Source organism: Chanodichthys erythropterus, chromosome 23 (genome assembly GCF_024489055.1).
Source record: "Chanodichthys erythropterus isolate Z2021 chromosome 23, ASM2448905v1, whole genome shotgun sequence".
NCBI lineage: Eukaryota > Metazoa > Chordata > Actinopteri > Cypriniformes > Xenocyprididae > Chanodichthys > Chanodichthys erythropterus.
This window is the reverse complement of record NC_090243.1, coordinates 20065563-20088937: the sequence shown is the minus strand read 5'-3', so window position 1 is coordinate 20088937 and position 23375 is coordinate 20065563. Positions and strand designations below refer to the sequence as shown.

The 23375-nt window shown below is 32.0% G+C and overlaps 2 protein-coding genes and 1 long non-coding RNA gene across 10 annotated transcripts in view; all 3 read left to right on the top strand.

Moving 5' to 3' along the window:
- slc12a7b (solute carrier family 12 member 7b) overlaps nt 1-9648 on the top strand; it is a 69125-nt gene extending 59477 nt beyond the window's left edge. For 3 of the 7 annotated variants that reach the window (XM_067378572.1, XM_067378574.1, XM_067378575.1), the window contains exons 21-26: nt 805-912; nt 1349-1465; nt 2990-3165; nt 5037-5051; nt 6115-6248; nt 7498-9648. In XM_067378572.1, the coding sequence (XP_067234673.1) occupies nt 805-912; nt 1349-1465; nt 2990-3165; nt 5037-5051; nt 6115-6248; nt 7498-7589 (642 nt within the window). In that variant the 3' untranslated portion in view covers nt 7590-9648. The remainder of the gene's footprint in view (nt 1-804; nt 913-1348; nt 1466-2989; nt 3166-5036; nt 5052-6114; nt 6249-7497) is intronic. The other 4 variants (XM_067378576.1, XM_067378578.1, XM_067378573.1 and 1 more) reach the window with 3 other exon arrangements.
- The window catches only part of LOC137014248 (uncharacterized), a 439549-nt gene that overhangs the window by 338766 nt on the left and 77408 nt on the right, over nt 1-23375 (top strand). The window lies entirely within an intron of this gene.
- The window catches only part of gfod1 (glucose-fructose oxidoreductase domain containing 1), a 32313-nt gene continuing 23685 nt past the window's right edge, over nt 14748-23375 (top strand). The window contains exon 1 of the mRNA XM_067378284.1: nt 14748-15608. Within this exon, the coding sequence (XP_067234385.1) occupies nt 15275-15608 (334 nt within the window). The 5' untranslated portion in view covers nt 14748-15274. The remainder of the gene's footprint in view (nt 15609-23375) is intronic.

Below are 23375 nucleotides of genomic sequence, written 5' to 3'. Positions count from 1 at the left end.
TATATTATTCAAAATATTTATTATTGATACATAGTATTGAATTATCTTTTATTTAACATATTAATATAATGTTTTTAAACTTTTGTGTTATTTTATTATATTATATAATTATAAATATTATTGCTGCTTAATGTGAAATTATTTTTTATTATTGTAATTATTATTATTCAAAACTGCTGTGTTAAATATGGACAAAACCAAGGATTGGGTTGTTTGTTTTTACCCAGCCATTTTTTTTTCAACCAATTTTGGATTTATTTTTTTAGCCAGCAATATAGTAATATAGTAAAAGGCATGTTTTTGCTCACCCCAAAATAGGGGCAAATTTGTGGGGTATTTTAAGCTGAAACTTGACCAGACCAGAGACCTATATTACATCATGTGAAAGAGGGCATAATTGGTGCCCTTTAACCCAACCTGCTGGGTTTGTCCATATTTTACCCAGCTTGGGTTTTTTTAACCCAGCATTTTTTAGAGTGTATATTAATTTAATGTTTTATTTTTGTTTTATTATTTTATAATTTAATTATCTAATACTGAATTATCTAATTATTATTAATAATAATTTATTTAACATACTAAAATATTATTCACATTTTCTAATATAAAATGTATTTGTAATACATTTTTAAATATTAATATTTTAATATGCAATAATTCTGTGATAATTTACGAACTAAAACAGCTTCAGGAAACCTTTCGAAGTTTTGTGTGTGTTTGATCGTTCTTTATCATCTTAGTTTGTGCTGCTCATGCGTGTTCAGGTGTAACTGAGGCTGTTTTTCTCTGTTTCTGCGACTCCAGCATGACAGTGACATTTCAGCGTTCACCTACGAGAAGACCCTGGTGATGGAGCAGCGCTCACAGATGCTGAAGCAGATGCAGCTGTCGAGGACGGAGCGCGAGCGAGAGGTGATGTTTCACTCCTTCAGTGCTGAATGAGTCTGCAGTGACCATATTAACATCAGTATCTTCATTAACATGAGTGAATCTCAACAAAACTACCAAGAAATGTCCAAATAGGTACATATTTCACTCTAAAATCAAAAGAAAACATTATTTTTATGCTATATTTGTAAACCAATGTCAGTAGGCAACTATAATATGGGAAAAATCTTTATTTTGCATTACAAAAATAAGAATGAAAATAATGTCAAAATAGGAAAAATATGGTTTCTTTTTTATTTTAATTTTGCTGTGACATTTCTTGATGAGATTCAGAAAGCATCTGAATTGCTGTGGTTAATGATGTAGAAGGACTCAGGCCGGCGGCTGTGGCTCATGATTACAGCTTTGTGACTTGTGGTCCCTCTTTCATTTCTGCTACTAACGGGGAAACGCACCTCAGATTCAAAGCATCACGGACGAATCGCGTAGCTCCATTCGGAGGAAGAACCAGAGCGGAGCTCACGGCTCAGGCGTCAATAACCAGAACAGCCAACTAGATGAGGATAAACAAGATGAGGTAGTGAATTCAAAGACCTCCGTCTGGATTAAACACCTGCAAGTGCAGAGCCAGAAGAAACATCTAGACTGCTGACGTGTTTCGCACTGGTTTATGTGTGCGTAGAGATAGCTTTAGCATTGGCTCTGTAGCTGTAACGGTGTGCTCCTCCCTTCAGAAACTCTTCCCATCATGCATGTGTCAGACACTTCATGCACGAACATCTGTGAACGCTTGTGACCCACGTGATAGTGAATGACTCTGCTTTCCTTTTATTCTGTCGTGTTTCTCTGTATTAGTCTTTAATTACTATTTAATATATGAATGTTTTAATATTTGTAGTATACAATATTATAACTATTCTAAATATTTATTATAATAAATATTATTATTATTATATTTATTATTATTGATTATAAAATTGCTACAAAATATGATAATATTATTATTATTATTATTATTATTATAATTATATTAATAATTTATTTAATATATTAAAATTCTGTTTTAAAGTTTATATTATTGTATTATATTCAAATATATTGTATTATATTATTATAAATATGTATTATTATTATTATTATTATTATTATTATTAATTATTAAATAAATTATAAATAAATATTATTATTTATTATTCATTTATTAAAACACTTTTTGTATTATTTTTAGTGTAAACTGTTCTGTTTATATAATGAATACAAATATTTATTATTATATATTATTATATAAATAATAAATAAATATTATTTATTATTCATTTATTAAAATACTTTTGTATTATTTTTAGTGTAAACTATTATATATAATGAATACAAATATTTATATAAATAATACAAATATTTAAATATTTTATTTATTATATTAATAATATTGATTTAATATATGAATATTCTATTTTATTTTGTTATATTATTTTATTGTAAACTATTAATAAACATATAAATAATGAATACATATTTATTTATATAAATAATGAAAATATTTTCATATATATATATATATATATATATATATATATATATATATATATATATATATATATATATATATATATATATATATATATATATATATATATATATATATATTACACACACAGCTCTGGAAAAAATTAAGAGACCACTCCAAGTTCAGAAATCAATGTTAAGTGGTCTTAAGTGGTATATAATTTATATATAAAATATATATTATTCAAATATATATTCCATTCTTACATTCTTGTTTATGAATGGTTCATATTGCATGTTAGTAGTCGTCATATTACAGACTAATATAGTTGCATGTATGTAGAAGACAAACTAAAACATTAATCTGACATGTTCAGTTTTCTTTGAATATAGATCTCATAATGTTCAGAGAAATTTATAATACTTTATCATCGTGAACTTTCATCTTGTGCTCTTTAATGCATCTGAAAAACACATTTTAATATCTTTGATCTAGATGTATTTGTTCATCCTGGGATATTTTTTTAGATTAAAATAAGTAATTTACTGATTATTTATTAGTTTTTTTATTTAATTTTTGATTGTAATGGCACAGGCCCAGCTGATCCACGACAGAAACACGGCGTCTCACGCGGCGCTGAACGACAAGGCCGACGCGACGCCGGAGCGAGTCCACATGACCTGGACCAAAGAGAAGTTCTTCACCGAACGCAACCGCAACCGAGAGCCCAACGCTAACGTGGCCGTACGCGACCTTTTCAACATGAAACCGTAAGTGAAAACACAAACATCACTGTAACATGTGCTTTAAATCTTCAGATAATCGGATGAAAGTTTGACTGGGATGCATGAGCAAACACAAGCCAAGAGACTTCTGGGTGTTTACAGGACAGAGTCTGCATGGTGTATGTGTGTGTGTGTGTGTGTGTGTGTGCTGGTGATGTGTGTGACGTCACACCTGCAGTACGGCATGACCAGTGTGTCATCATGTGTAACGGTCACGCTCTCATCATCTGTCCGTGTCTCTGTCTTCATACATTCATATCTGACATGTTTTTTCATTTTGATATAATAGTCATGATTATATTCCTCTCAGTGATGTCCTCTACTAATGATTTAATAAGTGAATCTCACAAAAACATGTGTAGATCATGTTTCACAAATTCAAAAGATAAGAGTATTAATATATTTTGCATTGACATTATTTTCATGATATTTAAGCTCATTATTATAATGCATACAGGAATTTTACTTTAGAGTTTTTTTAGTTTTTATTTAGTTTTTTTCATGACTTAAATTTAAAATATCATGGTTATTCTCATTACTGTAAAATAGTAATTTAGTGATTTATTTGTTTTTAAATCAACATAAATTAAAGGAAGTACAACAAATACTACAAAAACTTGTATATTATATTATATTATATTATTATATTACTTTTTTAATAATATTAAATTAATATATGAATGTTTTAATTTTTATTATTATCATAATATTGCATAATAATGCTAAATAATATAATCTTCTTCTTCTTCTTCTTCTTCTTCTTCTTCTTCTTCTTCTTCTTCTTCTTCTTCTTCTTCTTCTTCTTCTTCTTCTTCTTCTTCTTCTTCTTCTTCTTCTTATTATTATTATTATTATTATTATTAATTTTTTAATATATTAATATAACGTTTTAAAGTTTTTATTATATTATATTACATTATATTGTATTATATTATTATAAATATTTATTGTTTATATTATTATTATTATTATTATTATTATCATTATTATTAATGCATTATATTAATATACTATTTTAGTTTTATTATATTAATTTTAGTGTAAACTATTAATATATAAAGATTGAATAAAAATATTTATATAAATAATATAACATATTTATATATTATATTAAAATATGAATATGTTTTTTGTAGTGTACAATATTATGATCATTCTAAATATTTATTATTGCTACATAATTTCCATTATTTATTTGGGAAGAATTATCTCACAAAAGATGCTGGATGAAAACCTGTCAGCAGATTGGACAATGTTTCCAATAAAAGTGCTCTGAAATATTTTTACCACAGCATTTTATTTATTTATATCATATTTTATATTATATTTTATTTATTTATATCATATTATATTTATTTTATATATATTTATTTAATATTTATTTATAGTTGGCTTTTTTTTTGTTTTTTTTAATTGTCATGAATTTCCTATTTTACTTATTACTTTTTTTTTATATTACCTCAAGGTTAAAGTCTTTCAGGAACATCATCTTTGTTAAAATCCACATTTTCCTATTAATTATTTGAGAATCATGCTAGACATTAAAAACACAACTTAACACTATTTCTAATAAAAAGTACTCTGTGATTTCTGTGACAGCTTAATTTTATTTTAAATGTTATTTTTATAAATTTTTATTTTTGTCATGAATTTCATATTTTTCTCATCATTTTCTTTGGAAATACAACATAAAGTTGATAAATGCAGTAGTGTGAGGATGTGTGACCAGCGCAGCGGCTCTGTCTGATAGCAGTGCTGTGGGAGAAGTTTCAGTGTTGATGTCTCAGTGTGGGTGTTTAGCTGGAGGAATCATCTAAGCCTGTCTCTGTTGTTCTGTCCTGTTTTCCTCCTTCTAGCGAATGGGAGAGTCTGTAAGTCACATTTCTCTGTACTGTAGCTGTGTCTGTCTTCATGTGCATTAGCCATCCCGTCTCACACCCTCCGGCACTATGAGCTTCAGCATGTGCGTTTACATCCCAGCATTCCCTCGTGTCCATCACTGCTCTTCCTGAGAGCTGCAGGAGTGCAGCATGATGGATCGCAATTGTTGCAATGTGTGCAAGAAAACTTGTGCTTCACCTTCACCTGTTGTGCCTCAGATCATCTTTTATTTACATTTTGTATTTTTATATTATTTTGAGTCATAATAATAAATAATGCAAATAATAATAACAATAATAATGCATTTAGTAATAATAATAATATTTATTTTTTTATATACTGTAAAACTTATTTATTTATTTTATGTATATTTATTGCAGTATATTTACTACAGTTATGAGTGGCATTATTATTATTTGCATTATTTATATTTTTTGTGTACAGTAAATTTTTTATTTATTTAATCTTTTTATTGTGATATTTTTTTACTACAGTTAATACAGTGGCATAATTATTATTATTGTTTATTTATTTATTAATTCATAGTGGCACCAGGTGGCGCTGAGGAGCACAAGTTTTGATTCAACTGTATTTGTGATGTCATCATTTATGCTTTATTAAGGCATGTGCATATGCTGTGCATGTCCAATCTTGATGTTGTGCACACTAACCTCAAAAGGGCTTTATTATATCACTAATATTTAATATAAACGATGCTTGAATTACAGTGCAAATGTTATTATCATGCCTTATTTAAGTGCTTTGCAAAGCTTACAGCACACATCGCACAACAATGATCTGTTATACAGTTTAACATCATTATATACAAATATTTGACCAGAGAATGACAACATTGACCAATCAGAATCAAATATCAGTGTGATAATAGAGATATTTGCATTTGAGCTCAGATGTCACAGTAAACAATAACTAAAGCATTAAGTTAGCAGTACAGAGCTAAACAAAGGTTGGCAGTAATTTGAAACTATTATAATATGATTTGTTCACACTGACGTGTAATTTTTTGTCCATCATCACATGACTGTGAAACAGGAACCAGTCGAACGTGCGCTGCATGCACACAGCTGTCAAACTGAATGAAGTGGTGGTCAACAAGTCTCAGGGGGCACATCTGGTCCTGCTCAACATGCCCGGACCGCCGAGGAACAGGGGCGGCGATGAAAACTGTATCCTCATACACACTACACCTACAGTCTGTGTGACGTCTGCAAAATTCACATCTACAAAAACGTCATGTTTCATATCAAAAACTGCATTAGAGACATTTTTGTTCACCCAAAAATTCTGTCATCATTTACTCACCCTCAAGATGTTGGTCCCCATTGACATCCATAGTATGAAAATAAAAATACTGTGGAAGTCAATGGGGACCAGAAACTGTTTGGTTACCAACATTTTTCAAAATATCTGCTTTTGTGTTGAACAGAAGAAAGAAACTCATACAGGTTTGGAACAACATGAGGTAAATGATGACAGAATATTTATTTTTAGGTGAACTATCCCTTTAATTGAAATAAAGCTGTACAATAAATAAATAAATAAATAAACATTAAATGGAAAATTAAACGAAAATTAGAAATGTTGCATTGACAACTAACTGAAATAATAACTAAAACTGAAATAAAAATTAATTAAAAAGAATAAAAATGACAAAAGCACATAAAAAAATACTAAAAAAATTTAATTAATTAAAATTAAAAACAAAAAGCTAATTCAAAATATTTTAAAAAAATATTATAGTATATAAATTATACTAAAACAACAGATTTTTTTATAAAACATTTTTATTTCAATTTATTTCTTAACATTATTTCCTTTTATTTCCATTTTTTAATGATTATTTCAATTATGTGTTATATTTATTATATATATATATATATATATATATATATATATATATATATATATATATATATATATATATATATATATATATATATATATATATATATATATTATATAATGATTTAAAGTTTTAAACAACTAAATACAGTGGTATATTTAATGCAATTTATAGAAATAGTTCTATTATAGTTCTTTAAATTCTATGTGATTATGCCAACCATAAATGGCTTAAAACCAATGAACTATATTACTTTGCCATGGAGAAATGATTCTTTATTTTTAGCATTTTATTACTCATTGTTCATTTTTTTTAAATTCAAAATGTAAGGATTTATCGAACATTACAGTTTTACAAAAACAATGCGCCTCTTGAGACTCTACATTAGTCATTTTTAATCATGCTTACTAGGGCTTTAGTCGGTAATCTTCATGTCATGTCACTGGTTTACTGTGGTAAAATCACTGTAATCCACGACCTTGAGAGGATTATTGCTTTATTTAAATCACTATAACTAAAAATCTTTACACAAGCATTATTATCATGGATTATCCTTGACCGATGCATCTCAGACATGGAGTTTCTGGAGGTCATGATGGAGGGTCTCAACCGGGTCCTGTTGGTGCGCGGCGGAGGTCGAGAGGTCATCACCATATACTCATAAAGTGGACTGCGGCTGGACGCCCCACCGGCAGGAATTCTGTTTGATATTTTTCCCGGGCGTCATGGAAATCCTAGCAGAGGGTTTTACGGCAGCATCACGTCCGGCTGCGTGTTTATTACGGGACAGTGACATTGGTGACCCTCCTGAAGAGACTCAACGTGAAGCACCTATGAAAGCGGCGAGACGATACCGACACTTTAATTTATGACTGTTTTATCGTTTTCTTTTATTTGTTCGTACAATGCTAGTTTTTATGTGTTTATTGTGCAACATTCGGTCGAAGACTTTTCGAGGCGCGTACGATCCGATGGCTTCAGCTTTGCAATGTTTGCGCGAAAGTAGGAGCGTTTTATAAAGATAAACGTGCTAATGCCTGTTTAATGTCCATTCATTCATAAAGTCCATCTGCACGTCTCCATCGTCAGCCTGCATTGCTTTTTTTATTTGCGTACGCTAGCTATGATTCAGATTGTCGCTTGATACCCAAAATAACATCCTGCGCCGTTCGACTAATCCATATCCACCTCTGATATCAAGGGAATGTTTGAGTTAGTTTTCTCGCGATCGATAGTGATGCAGTGCGCAGATGCTGAATGTGTCCGATGACGTTACTGACGTAATGATATGAAATGTGCAATAATTTAAAATATTTTTTACGAAGGCATCACTGGCCGAACGTAACATCCACTTACCAGGGTTTGTGTTATAAGAGTTGAAATGTTTAATGCGAACAGCGTTGAAGGAGAAAAGCCATAACGTTTGACCGGCGCTGCTCTCGTTATTGAGTACTGAGGTTTGCTTTCGGCTCCATCTCGGCATGAATCACTGAAATCTGTTTAATCGGGAGGATTTCAGCTGTATTTGCACTTTTTTTTATTGTATATGATAAAAGCAAAAGGCACGGCTGACCCGTCCAGCACAGCATTTGCTGATGATCAGAACCAGCACTGCACAATCTTTTTCTCTCAGCAATAAACATGTTTTCTCATTAGCTGGAACGAAATTTAGAGTAAACCGTCAAGTTAGCTACAGCAATCTACTGTATTAACATTTTTGAAGGTGAAGTGTGTTATTTCTGCAGGAAATTGCAGTTTGAGTGACACAAATGAGCTGGATGTAGAGATATTGGCTCAGCCAATGGAGTGACGGTGGGGGCGGGGCTACCAGTTTTTGACCAATAGCAGAAGGGAGGAGTGTTTTTACATTAGTCATTATTTTTAGAAATGACACACTTCACCTTTACGAGGTTTAGGAGTGATTGTGTTTAAATCACAGAGCAGTTTTACCAACATTTTAAAAAACAACTGTAAAAAACAATACTAATTTACACAGTAAAATACTTTTTTCCATTGAAACGGTAATATATTGTAAAAACATTGCATTCTGGGTAATATCATTTGTCGTCTTCGAGAAAGCAGCTATAGGCCTCTTTCCTCAAAATGACAAATATTACCCAGAATGCATTGTTTTTATGGTATATTACTGTTTTAATGGAAAACAGTATTTTGCAATGTCATTGCAATGTTTTATTTTTGCTGTTTTTGTTCTTACACACCGTGTCCTGACCAGACATGATGCGCCTAATTGGTCCAAAATCACTGCATATTAAACAGCTAATGTGTTCTGATTGGCTGTGATTTTGTTGAACTTGGTTCAGACACGGTGTCACATGTTACACATGCACTACTGTTCAAACGTTTGGGGTTAATATGATCATTTTTAAAAGAATGATGCATTAAATTGATCAAAAGTGACAGTAAAGACATTTATAATGTTACAAAAGATTTGTATGTCTAATAAATGCAGTTATTATTAATCATAAATGTTTCTTGAGCAGCAAATCATCATTTCTGATGGATCATGTGACACTGACGACTGGAGTAATGATGCTGAAAATTCAGCTTTGATCACAGAAATAAATTACACTTTACTATATATTCACATAGAAAACAGCTGATTTACATTGTAAAAATATTTCACTATTTTTACTGTATTTTTGATCAAGTAAATGCAGCCTTGGTGAGCAGAAGAGACTTTAAAAGCATACCAAACCTTTGAACGCTGGTGCAGATTGTGTGATTCTGATGATTCACAGTCAGAGGAAGATGTGTGCCAAAAATACCCGCTAAGAAACCGCGTCGGGTCAAACACTGTGGGCTGAAGCTCATTCAGCTGGTTTGTTTCCATCATGATGATCAGCAGCAGCGTCGTCAGGGTTTGAGGGTCCATCTCAGTGTTCATATCCTGACAGTTTCTTTCAGACCCCTGTTAGCGGTGCAGTGTTTTGTTACCAGAACATTATTACTGTATTTTTCTACAGTGTGTTGTGACATAGATCATTTTCTCTTGTGTTATCTGAGGACGTAGTTTCTGCACTGCTCAGCTGTGGTGAATGTGTTTCCCTTTAGGAGGAATTGTGAAATTTAGGACGGAAATATTGTGTAAAACTGCTTTTTAAATTGTTTATTTTATGTGGTCATTTCTTTTACTCATTCAACATGCCATCATTTTTCATCTGACTTCTTTGTAAACTGGATTTTCTTTTCATCAAAAGGACCTGGAGGTTATTGAACGGATTCATACACATGTACAGTTACAGATTTTCTTTTCTTTGTTCTTTAAGACACCAAAGATACACTAAGGTTTTCATCTGTGATGAGGTATGAATAACCTCTCTGAAAGATGTGTTGATCAAAATACCAGAATAAAACAGCAGCTGAAGAGCAGATGAGGATGATGATGATGATGATGATAACTTCTTGAAGCGCCCTCTAAACCAAAACTGGGAGTTCCTCATGTAGTGTGTTTCAGACAGACAGACCCACTTGGAAATTCTAAATTCTATGTAACAAATTTCGATGCATTTCAACAATTTATTGTAATTATTATATTGTTATATATTACAAAACTCTGAGATCACTACTGAAAATACAGCTGTTTTGCTTCTAATACATTTTTCCATTACAAATTATATTATCAGCATTGCAAATTGAGTGAAAATAGAATTGAGAAATGAATATGAATGTGAGAATGTCTTTGCATTTGGATAATCTCTTGCTTTGTGTGATCTGAGATCTTCAAAAGAGCATCTTGAGCTTCATTAAGAAAATCTGAATGTCTGTATGAAGAGTCACATGATCAATTCAATGTCACTTATTTACCTACTATATATATTTTTTATTATTATTTATATATACACTCTAAAAAATGCTGGGTTAAAAACAACCCAAGTTGGGTTGAAAATGGACAAACCCAGCGATTGGTTAAATGTTTGCCCAACCTGCTGGGTAGTTTTATTTAACCCAACTATTGTTTGAAAATGACTATATGGCTGACTTAAAATGAATCTAAAATGAAACTAAAATGTTCATTTATTGAACATATTAATAAATGTTAATTTCCAAGATATTTTGGGTTCATTTTAAGTAAGCAATACTGTCATTTTTAAACAATAGTTGAGTTAAGTAAAACTACCCAGCAGGCTGGGCAAACATTTAACCCAACTGCTGGGTTAAAACAACCCAATCGCTGGGTTTGTCCATTTTCAACCCAACTTGGGTTGTTTCTAACCCAGCATTTCTTAGAGTGTATATATATATATATATATATACAAATAAATAAAATTAGATTTTTATTTAATTTTTATATTTTATATATGTAATATACTACATTTTGTATATATATATATATATATATATATATATATATATATATATATATATATATATATATATATATTATTGTTTGTATATATTAATACAAATAAATTACAATTATATATATATTTATTAAATTTTATATTTTATATATGTGATATACTACATTTTATATATATATATATATATATATATATATAATTATATATAAATTATAATTATATATAATAAAAACAATTATATGATTATTATTTATATGATTTTTTAATATACTGTAGTTTACATCACAACATTGTTTAACATAAAATCCTAAAACTTTGTTTGTTTCCATGTTTACATTTCATTTTGAAAATGACGGTGTGTGGTCTCAGACTTTTGAATTCTGTTAGTATGTGAATATTGATAGTTTTCTGAGTACTTTCAGCTGAGTTCAACACATTTTACAACATATTTTTTACACGTTTGAATCCATGTTTTTCTTCAAAATCAGCAGAGAAAATGTGAAAGGCTGCATCTTCTGTCTGGGTCTGTTCGTCGGTCACTCGATGTCTTCTACCTCACAGTGTGTGAAGGTTTCACTCGCGGCCAGTGTTGTACGATGGGTCATGCTTGTGTTTTATTATTTTTTTTTCTTTTATTTTTTAAATAAGAATCATCTGTCATTTCAGATCCCCATCTGTCTGAAAGAAGGCCACAGGTGTGTGTGTGTGTGTATGTATGTGTAGGTGTGTGTGTGTGTGTGTGTGTTTGTCATCTGAATGTATTGATTGTCTGAATGTCTGAGGTGAGTGTTTTCTCCATGAAGCTGCTCTCAGGTCAGTTTTTCGTGCTCAGTGCTGTTTGCTGAAGGTTATAAACTGATCTGAGATCTGCTCCATGAGAACCTGTGGAAACGTGGGAACAGCCGCTATGACCCGTCAGCGGCGAGGGTCCCAGACTCTGTAGGACGTTACTCGTGGCTGTGTAGTGAAGGATCTCCCTTTAAGTGAAATTCGTGCCTCTGAGTAATTTAAATAAAAGTGCTACATCATTTGGATGCGTTCTGATTCATTTCATTTCTTTCTACTGAGGAAGTAGATCCAGGAATGATGCAAGAGTGGAACGTTTGTGTAGGTGGAGAGATGAGAAATGTCAACCTCTGACATGCTAAACTCCTCTAAAACTATTTTAAACTTTTGAGTTTGAGTATGAGCTCAAATTAATTTAAAATGAACTAATAAAGGCAAAATGATGATTTTAATGTTGTAAAACAAAATTGTGAGCAGTTACAGCTCTTAAAATATACAGTTTTCATATTATACATTGATAATAATCATAAATGTTTCTTGAGCAGCAAATCATCATATTAGAATGATTTCTGAAGGATCATGTGACACTGAAAACTGGAGTAATGATGCTGAAAATTCAGCTTTGATCACAGGAATAAATTACATTTTACAATATATTACAATAGGAAACAGTTATTATAAATTGTAATAATATTTCACATTTTTACTGTATTTTGATCAAATAAATGCAGCCTTGGTGAGCAGAAGAGAATCTTTAAAAAAAGTTAAAAACCTTAATGTTTCTAAATGCTTGAATAATGTTTCCAATTGTGACCCTGGAGCACAAAACCAGTCATAATCCAACGATACATTGTATGGGTCAAAATTATAGATTTTTCTTTTATGCCAAAATTCATATGGATAATAAGTATTTTGTAAATTTCCTACCGTTAATATATCAAAAATGTATTTTTGTGAGTGCATATGCATTGCTAAGGACTTCATTTGCACAACTTTATTGGTGATTTTCTCAATATTTTGATTTTTTTGCACCCTCAGATTCCAGATTTTCAAATAGTTGTATCTCGGCCAAATATTGTCCTATCCTAAAAAATGGAAAGCTTATTTATTCAGCTTTCAGATGATGTATATATCTCGATTTAAAAAAAATGACCCTTATGACTGGTTTTGTGGTTCATATATATATATATATATATATATATATATATATATATATATATATATATATATATATATATATATAATTTAACATGCAATGGCTAATATTTAAGGAAGTAAGAGGGAAAAGAAAAGATATACAATATATGAGAATATATGAGAAATATAGTTTGCATATATCCAACACCAGGTGGCGCCTTAAAAAGTGACCTTAAAGTCAAAGTCAAATTTTGACACTGATAAACTGAGAATCATGATGAGAGAGAGAGTTCAGCAGCTGCAGATACAGACCTGTTTTACTGTGTCTTGCTTCAGTAAACGAACAGTTATTTTCAATTCAAATGCATTCACTGAGGTGTGACGTCTGAGGTCAAGAACCTTCAGCCAAATCAATATTTGGTTTCAGTATACATGAATAAACGATGAGAATCTGCCCTTCACTTACAAACACACCATCTTATTCTTAAAGAATAGTTGTTTAATTCTATTAGGATTCATTCCAGATTAAGATTCCATTAGAATTCTTTTATTATGATCGTTTTCTAAAGCAAATCTTCACCTCAAGAAGAATTATTAAAAATAAGTATTACAAATAATATATTAGTCAAGGAGGTTTGCTGTGTTATGATCATATTCCTCTCCCACATTCCAGGGTGTTTTAGGATCTGTGATCACATGCACGTCACATGATCAGATCAGAGACACGAGCGTCTGATTAAATCATTATCAGAGACAAACTACTGGGTGGAAAGTCATTTGACAACCGCAAGGGTTCAAAAGAGCGCATATATTGTATGATCTAAACGCTTTTTACAATGCATTTCTGAGATGTGATCAGAATAATGTGTTTCTGAATCAGTGATCAATCATAAATCTCCTCCATTCTGCCATATAAGCAAGTTCAGGAAAAACCCCAGCAGCAGAAACAAGGCAGTTATTGACTCACTGCTACTGTATTTTCCATCTGAACATTGACTCATGCTCTGAACAGATTTGAACACATCATGATGAGGAGGAGGAGGAGGTTTGTGTTTCCTTTGGAAACAATGATGCAGTAGTGCTTGTGATAACTTATTCTTAAGCAGCCTGTTAAATATCTTAATAAGACATTCATTTATTAAACAAACTATTCTAACAACTTAAATATTCTATATGCACATAAATATTTATTATTAAAATGTATTGTTTTTACAACAGCAAATTCTGTCTCTTCATCATTTTGTTGCTCTATTATGGAATGTAATCTTCAGTGGCATTTATTAAATGATTTTGAACCTCTCAGTGTCTCATTTGTCATCTCTTCACAGGGTTGTTGTGTTTCCGTTCACTGCAGTCACTGTCTCCCGCTGTGATCAAACACAATTCTCCAATCCTACTACCGCGCAGGCTTTGCTTATGAATATTAAGCGTTTAACCATTCCGACGTTGCTTGGTAACCCTCTCGGCGTCCTATTACGTAACCTGATTAATATTCATGAACCACGCCTTCAGAGCTGTATGATTCGCCAGCATACCCAGCGCCCACCTGCCTGCCAGCCAATCAGAAAGTCCTCTTTATCCAACGTCACGCTGCGTAATTAATATTTACGCAGCAAGCCTCCGCCATAGTAGGATTGGTTGATTCTGTGTCCGGGTGTGAAGGGGTTAACAGGGAGGGCGGAACTCCGCACCGGCCGCAGTAGATGATCGCAATATTGATAGCGAGAGGTGTGGAGACACTGACGCTGCTCGGAGACGCGTTTTAGGAATGTTATTTGGATTTCTTTTGCATGGCTACGGGATCGTGACGCGCGCGTATTGACCTCTTGGATGATACAGAGTGGACGCGACGCGAGTGTTGCGCGTCGCACGGATACCGAAGCGGATACAAATCCATTTGTGAATGTAATATTAAATCATCGCGTGTATATTCCGCCAGGGGAGCGTTTAGAGATGCGCAGACGCGGGTGTGCAGGTGGATGATGATGATGAGGAAGATGAATCCGTATCAGCTTTCTCTTTTCAATGAATAGTTATTGATTACTCTAATTCACAGTAGATTTAACACAGGGAGGAGTAACCCGAGGCGCAATGGTCGTAGTTCATGGATGCACCCTGCTCGGGTTCGAACCTGCACCCGCCGGGTCACCCGCCTCAGGTGTGTGAGCATCAGCGGTCAGCCGTCATGTTGCCCGGGGTGGGTGTGTTCGGCACGAGTCTGACGGCCCGGGTCATCATCCCTCTGCTGAAGAACGAGGGCTTCTCGGTGAAGGCGCTGTGGGGTCGCACGCAGGAGGAGGCGGAGGAGCTCGCGCGCGACATGAACGTGCCCTTCTACACTAACCGGATCGATGACGTGCTGCTGCATCCGGATGTGGATCTGGTGTGCATCAACCTGCCGCCGCCGCTCACGAGACAGATCGCCGTCAAGACACTGGGTGAGTGAGACTCGGAGATGGGTGGAGGCTCGGTTTGTCAAAATATAATTGCAACTATTTATCTCACAATTCTGACTCCCCAATTCTGAGTTCATATCTGACCATTCAGACAGTTTTCTCTCAGTTTTCAAGTTTTCTACAATTTTGAGAAAAAAAAAATCAAAGCTTGAAATTGAGGAAAAAAGTCAGCGATTTTTATAACTTGCAGTTGCAATATATAAACTCTCAATTCTGAGAAGAAATGCAGTTCTGAGGGAAAAAAGTGCATTCATTTTTATATCTCAGAAATGCGAACTTTAAACTCAGAATTGCAAGATGAAAACTTCCAGTTCCTTGAGGAAAAGTCAGAATTGTGAGATAACATTGCAATTACTTTTTTTTTTTTTTTTTGTATTTTTTATTATTATTATTTTGTGGTGGAGACAAGAAAAACAAACAAAGGAAAACAATTGCAAAATGTAAACTCAGAATTCTTAGAAATGTCAAAATTGCGAGATGTAAACTCGGAATTCCGAGAAACGTGTCAAAATTGTAAGATGTAAATCTGGAATTCCGAGAAACGTATCAAAGTTGTGAGATGTAAACTCGGAATTCCGAGAAACGTGTCAAAATTGTGAGATGTAAACTCAGAATTCCGAGAAACGTGTCAAAGTTGCGAGATGTAAACTCAGAATTCCGAGAAACGTATCAAAATTGTGAGATGTAAACTCGGAATTCCGAGAAACGTGTCAAAATTGTGAGATGTAAACTCAGAATTCTGAGAAACGTGTCAAAATTGTAAGATGTAAATCTGGAATTCCGAGAAACGTATCAAAGTTGCGAGATGTAAACTCAGAATTCCGAGAAACGTGTCAAAATTGTAAGATGTAAATCTGGAATTCCGAGAAACGTATCAAAATTGTGAGATGTAAACTCGGAATTCCGAGAAACGTGTCAAAATTGTGAGATGTAAACTCAGAATTCCGAGAAACGTATCAAAATTGTAAGATGTAAATCTGGAATTCCGAGAAACGTATCAAAATTGTGAGATGTAAACTCGGAATTCCGAGAAACGTGTCAAAATTGTGAGATGTAAACTCAGAATTCCGAGAAACGTATCAAAATTGTGAGATGTAAACTCAGAATTCTGAGAAACGTGTCAAAATTGTAAGATGTAAATCTGGAATTCCGAGAAACGTATCAAAGTTGCGAAATGTAAACTCAGAATTCCGAGAAACGTGTCAAAATTGTAAGATGTAAATCTGGAATTCCGAGAAACGTATCAAAATTGTGAGATGTAAACTCAGAATTCCGAGAAACGTGTCAAAATTGTAAGATGTAAATCTGGAATTCCGAGAAACGTATCAAAATTGTGAGATGTAAACTCAGAATTCCGAGAAACGTGTCAAAATTGTAAGATGTAAATCTGGAATTCCGAGAAACGTATCAAAATTGTGAGATGTAAACTCGGAATTCCGAGAAACGTGTCAAAATTGAGAGATGTAAACTCAGAATTCTGAGAAACGTGTCAAAATTGAGAGATGTAAACTCAGAATTCCAAGAAACGTGTCAAAATTGTGAGATGTAAACTCAGAATTCTGAGAAACGTGTCAAAATTGAGAGATGTAAACTCAGAATTCCAAGAAACGTGTCAAAATTGTGAGATGTAAACTCAGAATTCCGAGAAACGTATCAAAATTGTGAGATGTAAATCTGGAATTCCGAGAAACGTGTCAAAATTGTAAGATGTAAATCTGGAATTCCGAGAAACGTATCAAAATTGTGAGATGTAAACTCGGAATTCCGAGAAACGTGTCAAAATTGTGAGATGTAAACTCAGAATTCCGAGAAACGTGTCAAAATTGCGAGATGTCAACTTGGAATTCTAAGAAACGTCAAAATTAAGAGATATAAAGTCAGAATTCCAAGAAACGTCAAAATTGCGAGATATAAACTCAGAATTATGAGAAATGTCTAAATTGTGAGATGTAAACTCAGAATTCCGAGAAACATGTCAAACTCAGAATTCCAAGAAATGTCAAAATTACAAGATGTAAACTCAGAATTCTTAGTAATGTCAAAATTTTGAGATGTCAACTCAAAACTCCGAAAAACGTCTCAAAAGTGTGAGATGTAAACTCAGAATTGTAAAAAAAGTCTGAATTCTGAAAATTGTTTTATTCTGTGGTGTAAACAAGCTGCCATATAGATTTCATAGATGTTTTGATAATTTTTCATTTTAGCCTTCACAGCATGTGAAATGTATCTAATACGCTTCATTTGGATGAATTGCTCAATGTTCCTCTGATGGTTCTCATAAGCAGAACGCGTGTCAAATCTTGTCCCTGTCAGGTTAGGTGTGGCTTTAATATATGACTACATCAGACTGACTTGCATCTCCAGCTATTGCATCAGAATTGTCTTTTCTGGTCAGTAAAGCTCCATTGAGAAACACACAGTGTTTGTGCAGACTGAAGGCCATATTTATATCCAGAAGCTTCATTTGCACAAAATCACTTTATTACAGTGTCATTACATTCAGTGTGAAAAGACTCTTACTGCATGATGACTAGTGACTCATTTGTGTTTTAATCTCCAAAGAAATTTCAGGAGAAACAAAGTCAAAGTCAATGCTGAGGATTTCAGTTTTCACCTTTAAATCTCCTGAGCTTTGAAAGAGCATCTCTGAGCAAAAATATTGTCCTCTGAGGATGCATTCATGAGATCTAGAGGTCAAAACTAGTGCTTTAGGATCTCCAGAACATCTTTGTTTTTGTCCGTCGCTCACTCGTGTTTTGGTTGGCGTCTGTTGTTTAGTCAGTAGAGACGGGCAGACTGACGTGTGCAGGTGTCCGATAACAGTCAGAAATAACCTGGGAGAATTATTCATCTCTGGGGATCAGGATCATGACCCCGAAATAACCCCAGACGGGAACCTTCGACAGACTGGAGTATTATCCTCTCTCCTATAGTCTCTCCATGCTGAAATCCTTATATTTAGCATTACATCCAGAAAGAGCTTTATGCTGTAGGAGGTTGCTAGTAAATGAGAGAAATATTGTTGATGTATTTCCTGTCAGGTCACGTGACCTCAGCTCAAGTCATGTTAGTCAGATTCACATCATGCAGACTGTGATTTATCATGATAAGAAGCTCATAATCTGTCGACTGTTCATTACGATCATAAAACCGCGTCACACGAGTTTCCACATGCTGATAACTGAACATGTTTACATTGTGCTTTTAAAGCTGAATGGACAAGGTTTCTCTGGCCTGATGTGTTGTAGGATTAGTAAGCACTCAAAGTTTACTCTGGTCAACTTGTGAAACGAGGTAAAAGAGCATTGTGTGTGTTCAGCTCTGAGTAAACATGTACTTTAGTTGTGCTTGTGTCAGTGTGTTCCAGCTAATCTATTTAAGAAGATGATTGATTTTCTGCTGTTTTTCTCTTTAAGAAAGACAGAGGATCTGTTTTGCTGCACACACGTTAGCTTTCTGCCTTCCTAAACTACATTATAAGACACTTTCCAGGTTGTTGTGATGAGATGATCAACATCTCTCTCAAGTCTTCCATCTCTTGATGATCAGGAGCATTATCAGCAGTTGCATTAGAGTATACAAAAGCAGTTATTTCTAATTTTGAAAGCTCACTTCCTCTTTTGACGGTTATCACCTCACGCTCTGCTTGTTTACTCTGTGCGTCGATAAGGATAATGAGCTGGAATGTGATCTGGGCGGGAGTTTGGAATGATGAAGTGACAGAAATGCTTTTAAAGTCACTCAAGAACAGCCTGATGCTACGTGATTGCGAATGTGTGTGATACGTTTGGTCACATGACAGCGTTCCTGTCTGTCCTGCAGGGCTGCATTTCAGTGGAGAGTTGAAGGGATTTCTAGGGTTACGCCATTTTCCTTAAGGCATTTATCCTAGTCATCTTAGAACTGCACAATTTGGGGGGAATTCTAATTGTGATAGCAATTTAAAATGGTATTATTATTATTTATTTTTTTATTTTTTACAAATAAGCACAGGTTTTCTGTGCTTGTTTGTAGCGCAGCACAATTTGGCAAAAAAAATTGTGATTATATATCAAATTGACTATAATAATAATACTATTAATTATTATTATAACAATGATAATAATTATAATTATTATTAATTATTTTATTATTATTATTTTAAAAAAGCTCCAGGTTTGCTGTGCTTGTTTGTAGCGCTGCACAATTTGGCCCAAAAAATCTGATTAAATATCAATTTGACGTTAATAGTGATAATAATAATAATAATAATAATAATAACAATGATAATAACAATAATAATAATTATTATTAATTTTATTATTATTGTTATTATTATTTTAAAAAAGCTCCAGGTTTGCTGTGCTTGTTTGTAGCGCTGCACAATTTGGCCCAAAAAAATCTGATTATATATCAATTTGACTATAATAATAATAATAATAATAATAATAATTTATTATTATTATTATTATTATAACAATCATAATAACAATAATAATAATTATTATTAATTGTATTATTATTGTTATTATTTTTTTTAAAAAAGCTCCAGGTTTGCTGTGCTTGTTTGTAGCGCTGCACAATTTGGCCCAAAAAATCTGATTATATATCAATTTGACTATAATAGTGATAATAATAATAATAATATTATTATTATTATTATTATTATTATTATTATTAACAATGATAATAACCATAATAATAATTATTATTTATTATTATTTTAAAAAAGCTCCAGGTTTGCTGTGCTTGTTTGTAGCGCTGCACAATTTGGCTAAAAAAATGTGATTATATATCAAATTGACTATAATAATAATAATATTAATAATTATTATTATTATAACAGTGATAATAATTATAATTATTATTAATTTAATTATTATTATTATTATTATTATTTTAAAAAAGCTCCAGGTTTGCTGTGCTTGTTTGTAGTGCTGCACAATTTGGCCCAAAAAATCTGATTATATATCAATTTGACTATAATAGTGATAATAATAATAATAATAATAATAATAATAATAATAATAATAATAATAATAATAATAATAATAATTATTATTATTATTATAACAATGATAATAACAGTAATAATTATTATTATTAATTTTATTATTATTGTTATTATTATTTTTAAAAAGCTCCGGGTTTGCTATGCTTGTTTGTAGTGCTGCACAATTTGGCCAAAAATGTTGTGATTATATATCAAATTGACTTCAATAATAATATTATTAATAATTATTATAATTATAACAATGATAATAATTATAATTATTATTAATTTAATTATTATTATTATTTTTAAAAAGCTCCAGGTTTGCTGTGCTTGTTTGTAGTGCTGCACAATTTGGCCCAAAAAATCTGATTATATATCAATTTGACTATAATAGTGATAATAATAATAATAATAATAATAATAATAATAATAATAATAATAATAATAATAATAATAATAATTATTATTATTATTATAACAATGATAATAACAGTAATAATTATTATTATTAATTTTATTATTATTGTTATTATTATTTTTAAAAAGCTCCGGGTTTGCTATGCTTGTTTGTAGTGCTGCACAATTTGGCCAAAAATGTTGTGATTATATATCAAATTGACTTCAATAATAATATTATTAATAATTATTATAATTATAACAATGATAATAATTATAATTATTATTAATTTAATTATTATTATTATTTTTAAAAAGCTCCGGGTTTGCTGTGCTTGTTTGTAGCGCTACACAATTTGGCCAAAAATGTTGTGATTTATAAATCAAATTCACTATAATAATACTAATAACAGTGATTATAATAATGGCAATAATAATAATTTATTATTATTATTATTATTATTATTATTATTATTATTTTAAAAAAGCTCAATGTTTGATGTGATTGTTTGTACGGCTGCACAATTTGGCCAAACATTTTGTTATAATATTTGACTATTGTAATAATAATTATTATTATTAACTATAATAACAATAATAACTAATTATTAGAATTATTAATAATAATAGTATTATTTTCTCTAAATCAAATTATAAAAAATATATATAATTATAATGTTTTACTATAAATTAAAAAATATTTAAGAATTTTTTTTTTGAAAGTGTATTTTTTCCGTGCATTTTTCATGCATTTGAACTCTAAGTTTACACTGGATTCAGATTTGTAATTTTAATTTATGAAGAAAAAAAGTATTATTATTATTATACATTTTTCATGTTTGCATTTTGTGCACACATACTGCATATTTAGTCTGAAGAATATAATAAGACAATGAGCAAGTCTGAGTTGTGTTTATATTCGTCCTCCATTTTGGCTGTTGAATAATGTGGCAGCGCTGTCCTCTATCAGGTCCTCTGGTTTTCAGGGCCTCTGCCGGCGCTTAGCATTTACGAGCGGCGGATTATGAAAGTGGAGCTCTAGCGGTGATTTGCCACTCGACTCCAGTGGAATACATTAGCATTTCCAGTGCGTGTCCCTGCGGCGTCACTGTGTGTGCTTTAAAGAAACAGCGTCTCTGAATCCATTATCGTCTCTACAATCACTGTCTGTCCTGATTCTCACATACGACAATATGTATTCCCTTTAGGCCTTTATTATTGCTTGCTGAGGGGTTATTGTTTATAATCTGACATGAATGAATAGATGTGCATATATAGTCTTGTTCTTTCGATAAGTGCAGCATCACAAAGCATCTTTCCACCAAACTCCCAATGGTTTAGTGTTTGAAGATTAAACATGATTTTTGAACGCATTGTGCACAGTGCAATAACAACATAACAACACAGCACGGCAGCGTCACGGCGGTGAGTTTTGCACTGGCAGACATCACTAGTTTATAATATAGTCCCAAACTCAAGCTCGTGGAAGTGTCGTGTTGTTGTTGGGATTAAAGAGGCGCTGTGGAAACTGACCGATGGAGCAGATGATACCGGCGCGGTCAGTGTGTCCTTTGGTTGTGATTTGCCGCGTCTGATGTGATTGTGTGTGTGGGTCGGCCGGTGATCCGGCGGTCCTGCGGAGTATCGGATGGCAGTCTGGCTGCAGTCCACCGGCTCAAACAGACGCTTGCTCATCTTCATGAACTGGAGGGAGCGGCTAAGAATAGACGAGATCCTGAGTGAGTCTCTGATGAAGTACAGTACGGGACTCATTATACTGTGTCCAAAAGGCTAAGGATGTCACAGCAGTGTGTGTGTAAGGCCCTGATACATTTCTGTATTTTTTTTTTTGGTATTTCCATTTTATTTTTTCTAGTGCTGTCAAATCGATTAATCGTGATTAATTGCATCTAACATAAAGGTTTATTATTTATTAAACGTTAAGCAATAATTTTGAAATTCATTTATTTTTCCCTATTTACATTTTTTTTGTTGTTGAGTGACTTACATTTTAATAGTTAAAATAAATTTTAAAAGCATGTCCAATTAATTAAAATCAAGAAACTTTTACAATTTAGCAACAATTTATGAAAAGTTTAACAGATTAAATTTTAGGACATTATGAAATTATTTTATTTTTCCCAAATTCCATTTTTTCAATTTTAATATTTCATTTTAGTTCAAAAAGCATGTCAAAATTATTTATAATCAATTAAACTTTTACAGTTTAAGAACAATTTATTAAATTTTTTTAGGGCATTATGAAATTCATTTATTTTTTCTAAATTCGTTTTAATTTTTCTCGATTACGTTTTAATGGTTCAATCAAAAAGCATGTATAATTAATTAAAATCAATAAACTTTTACAATTTACCTAC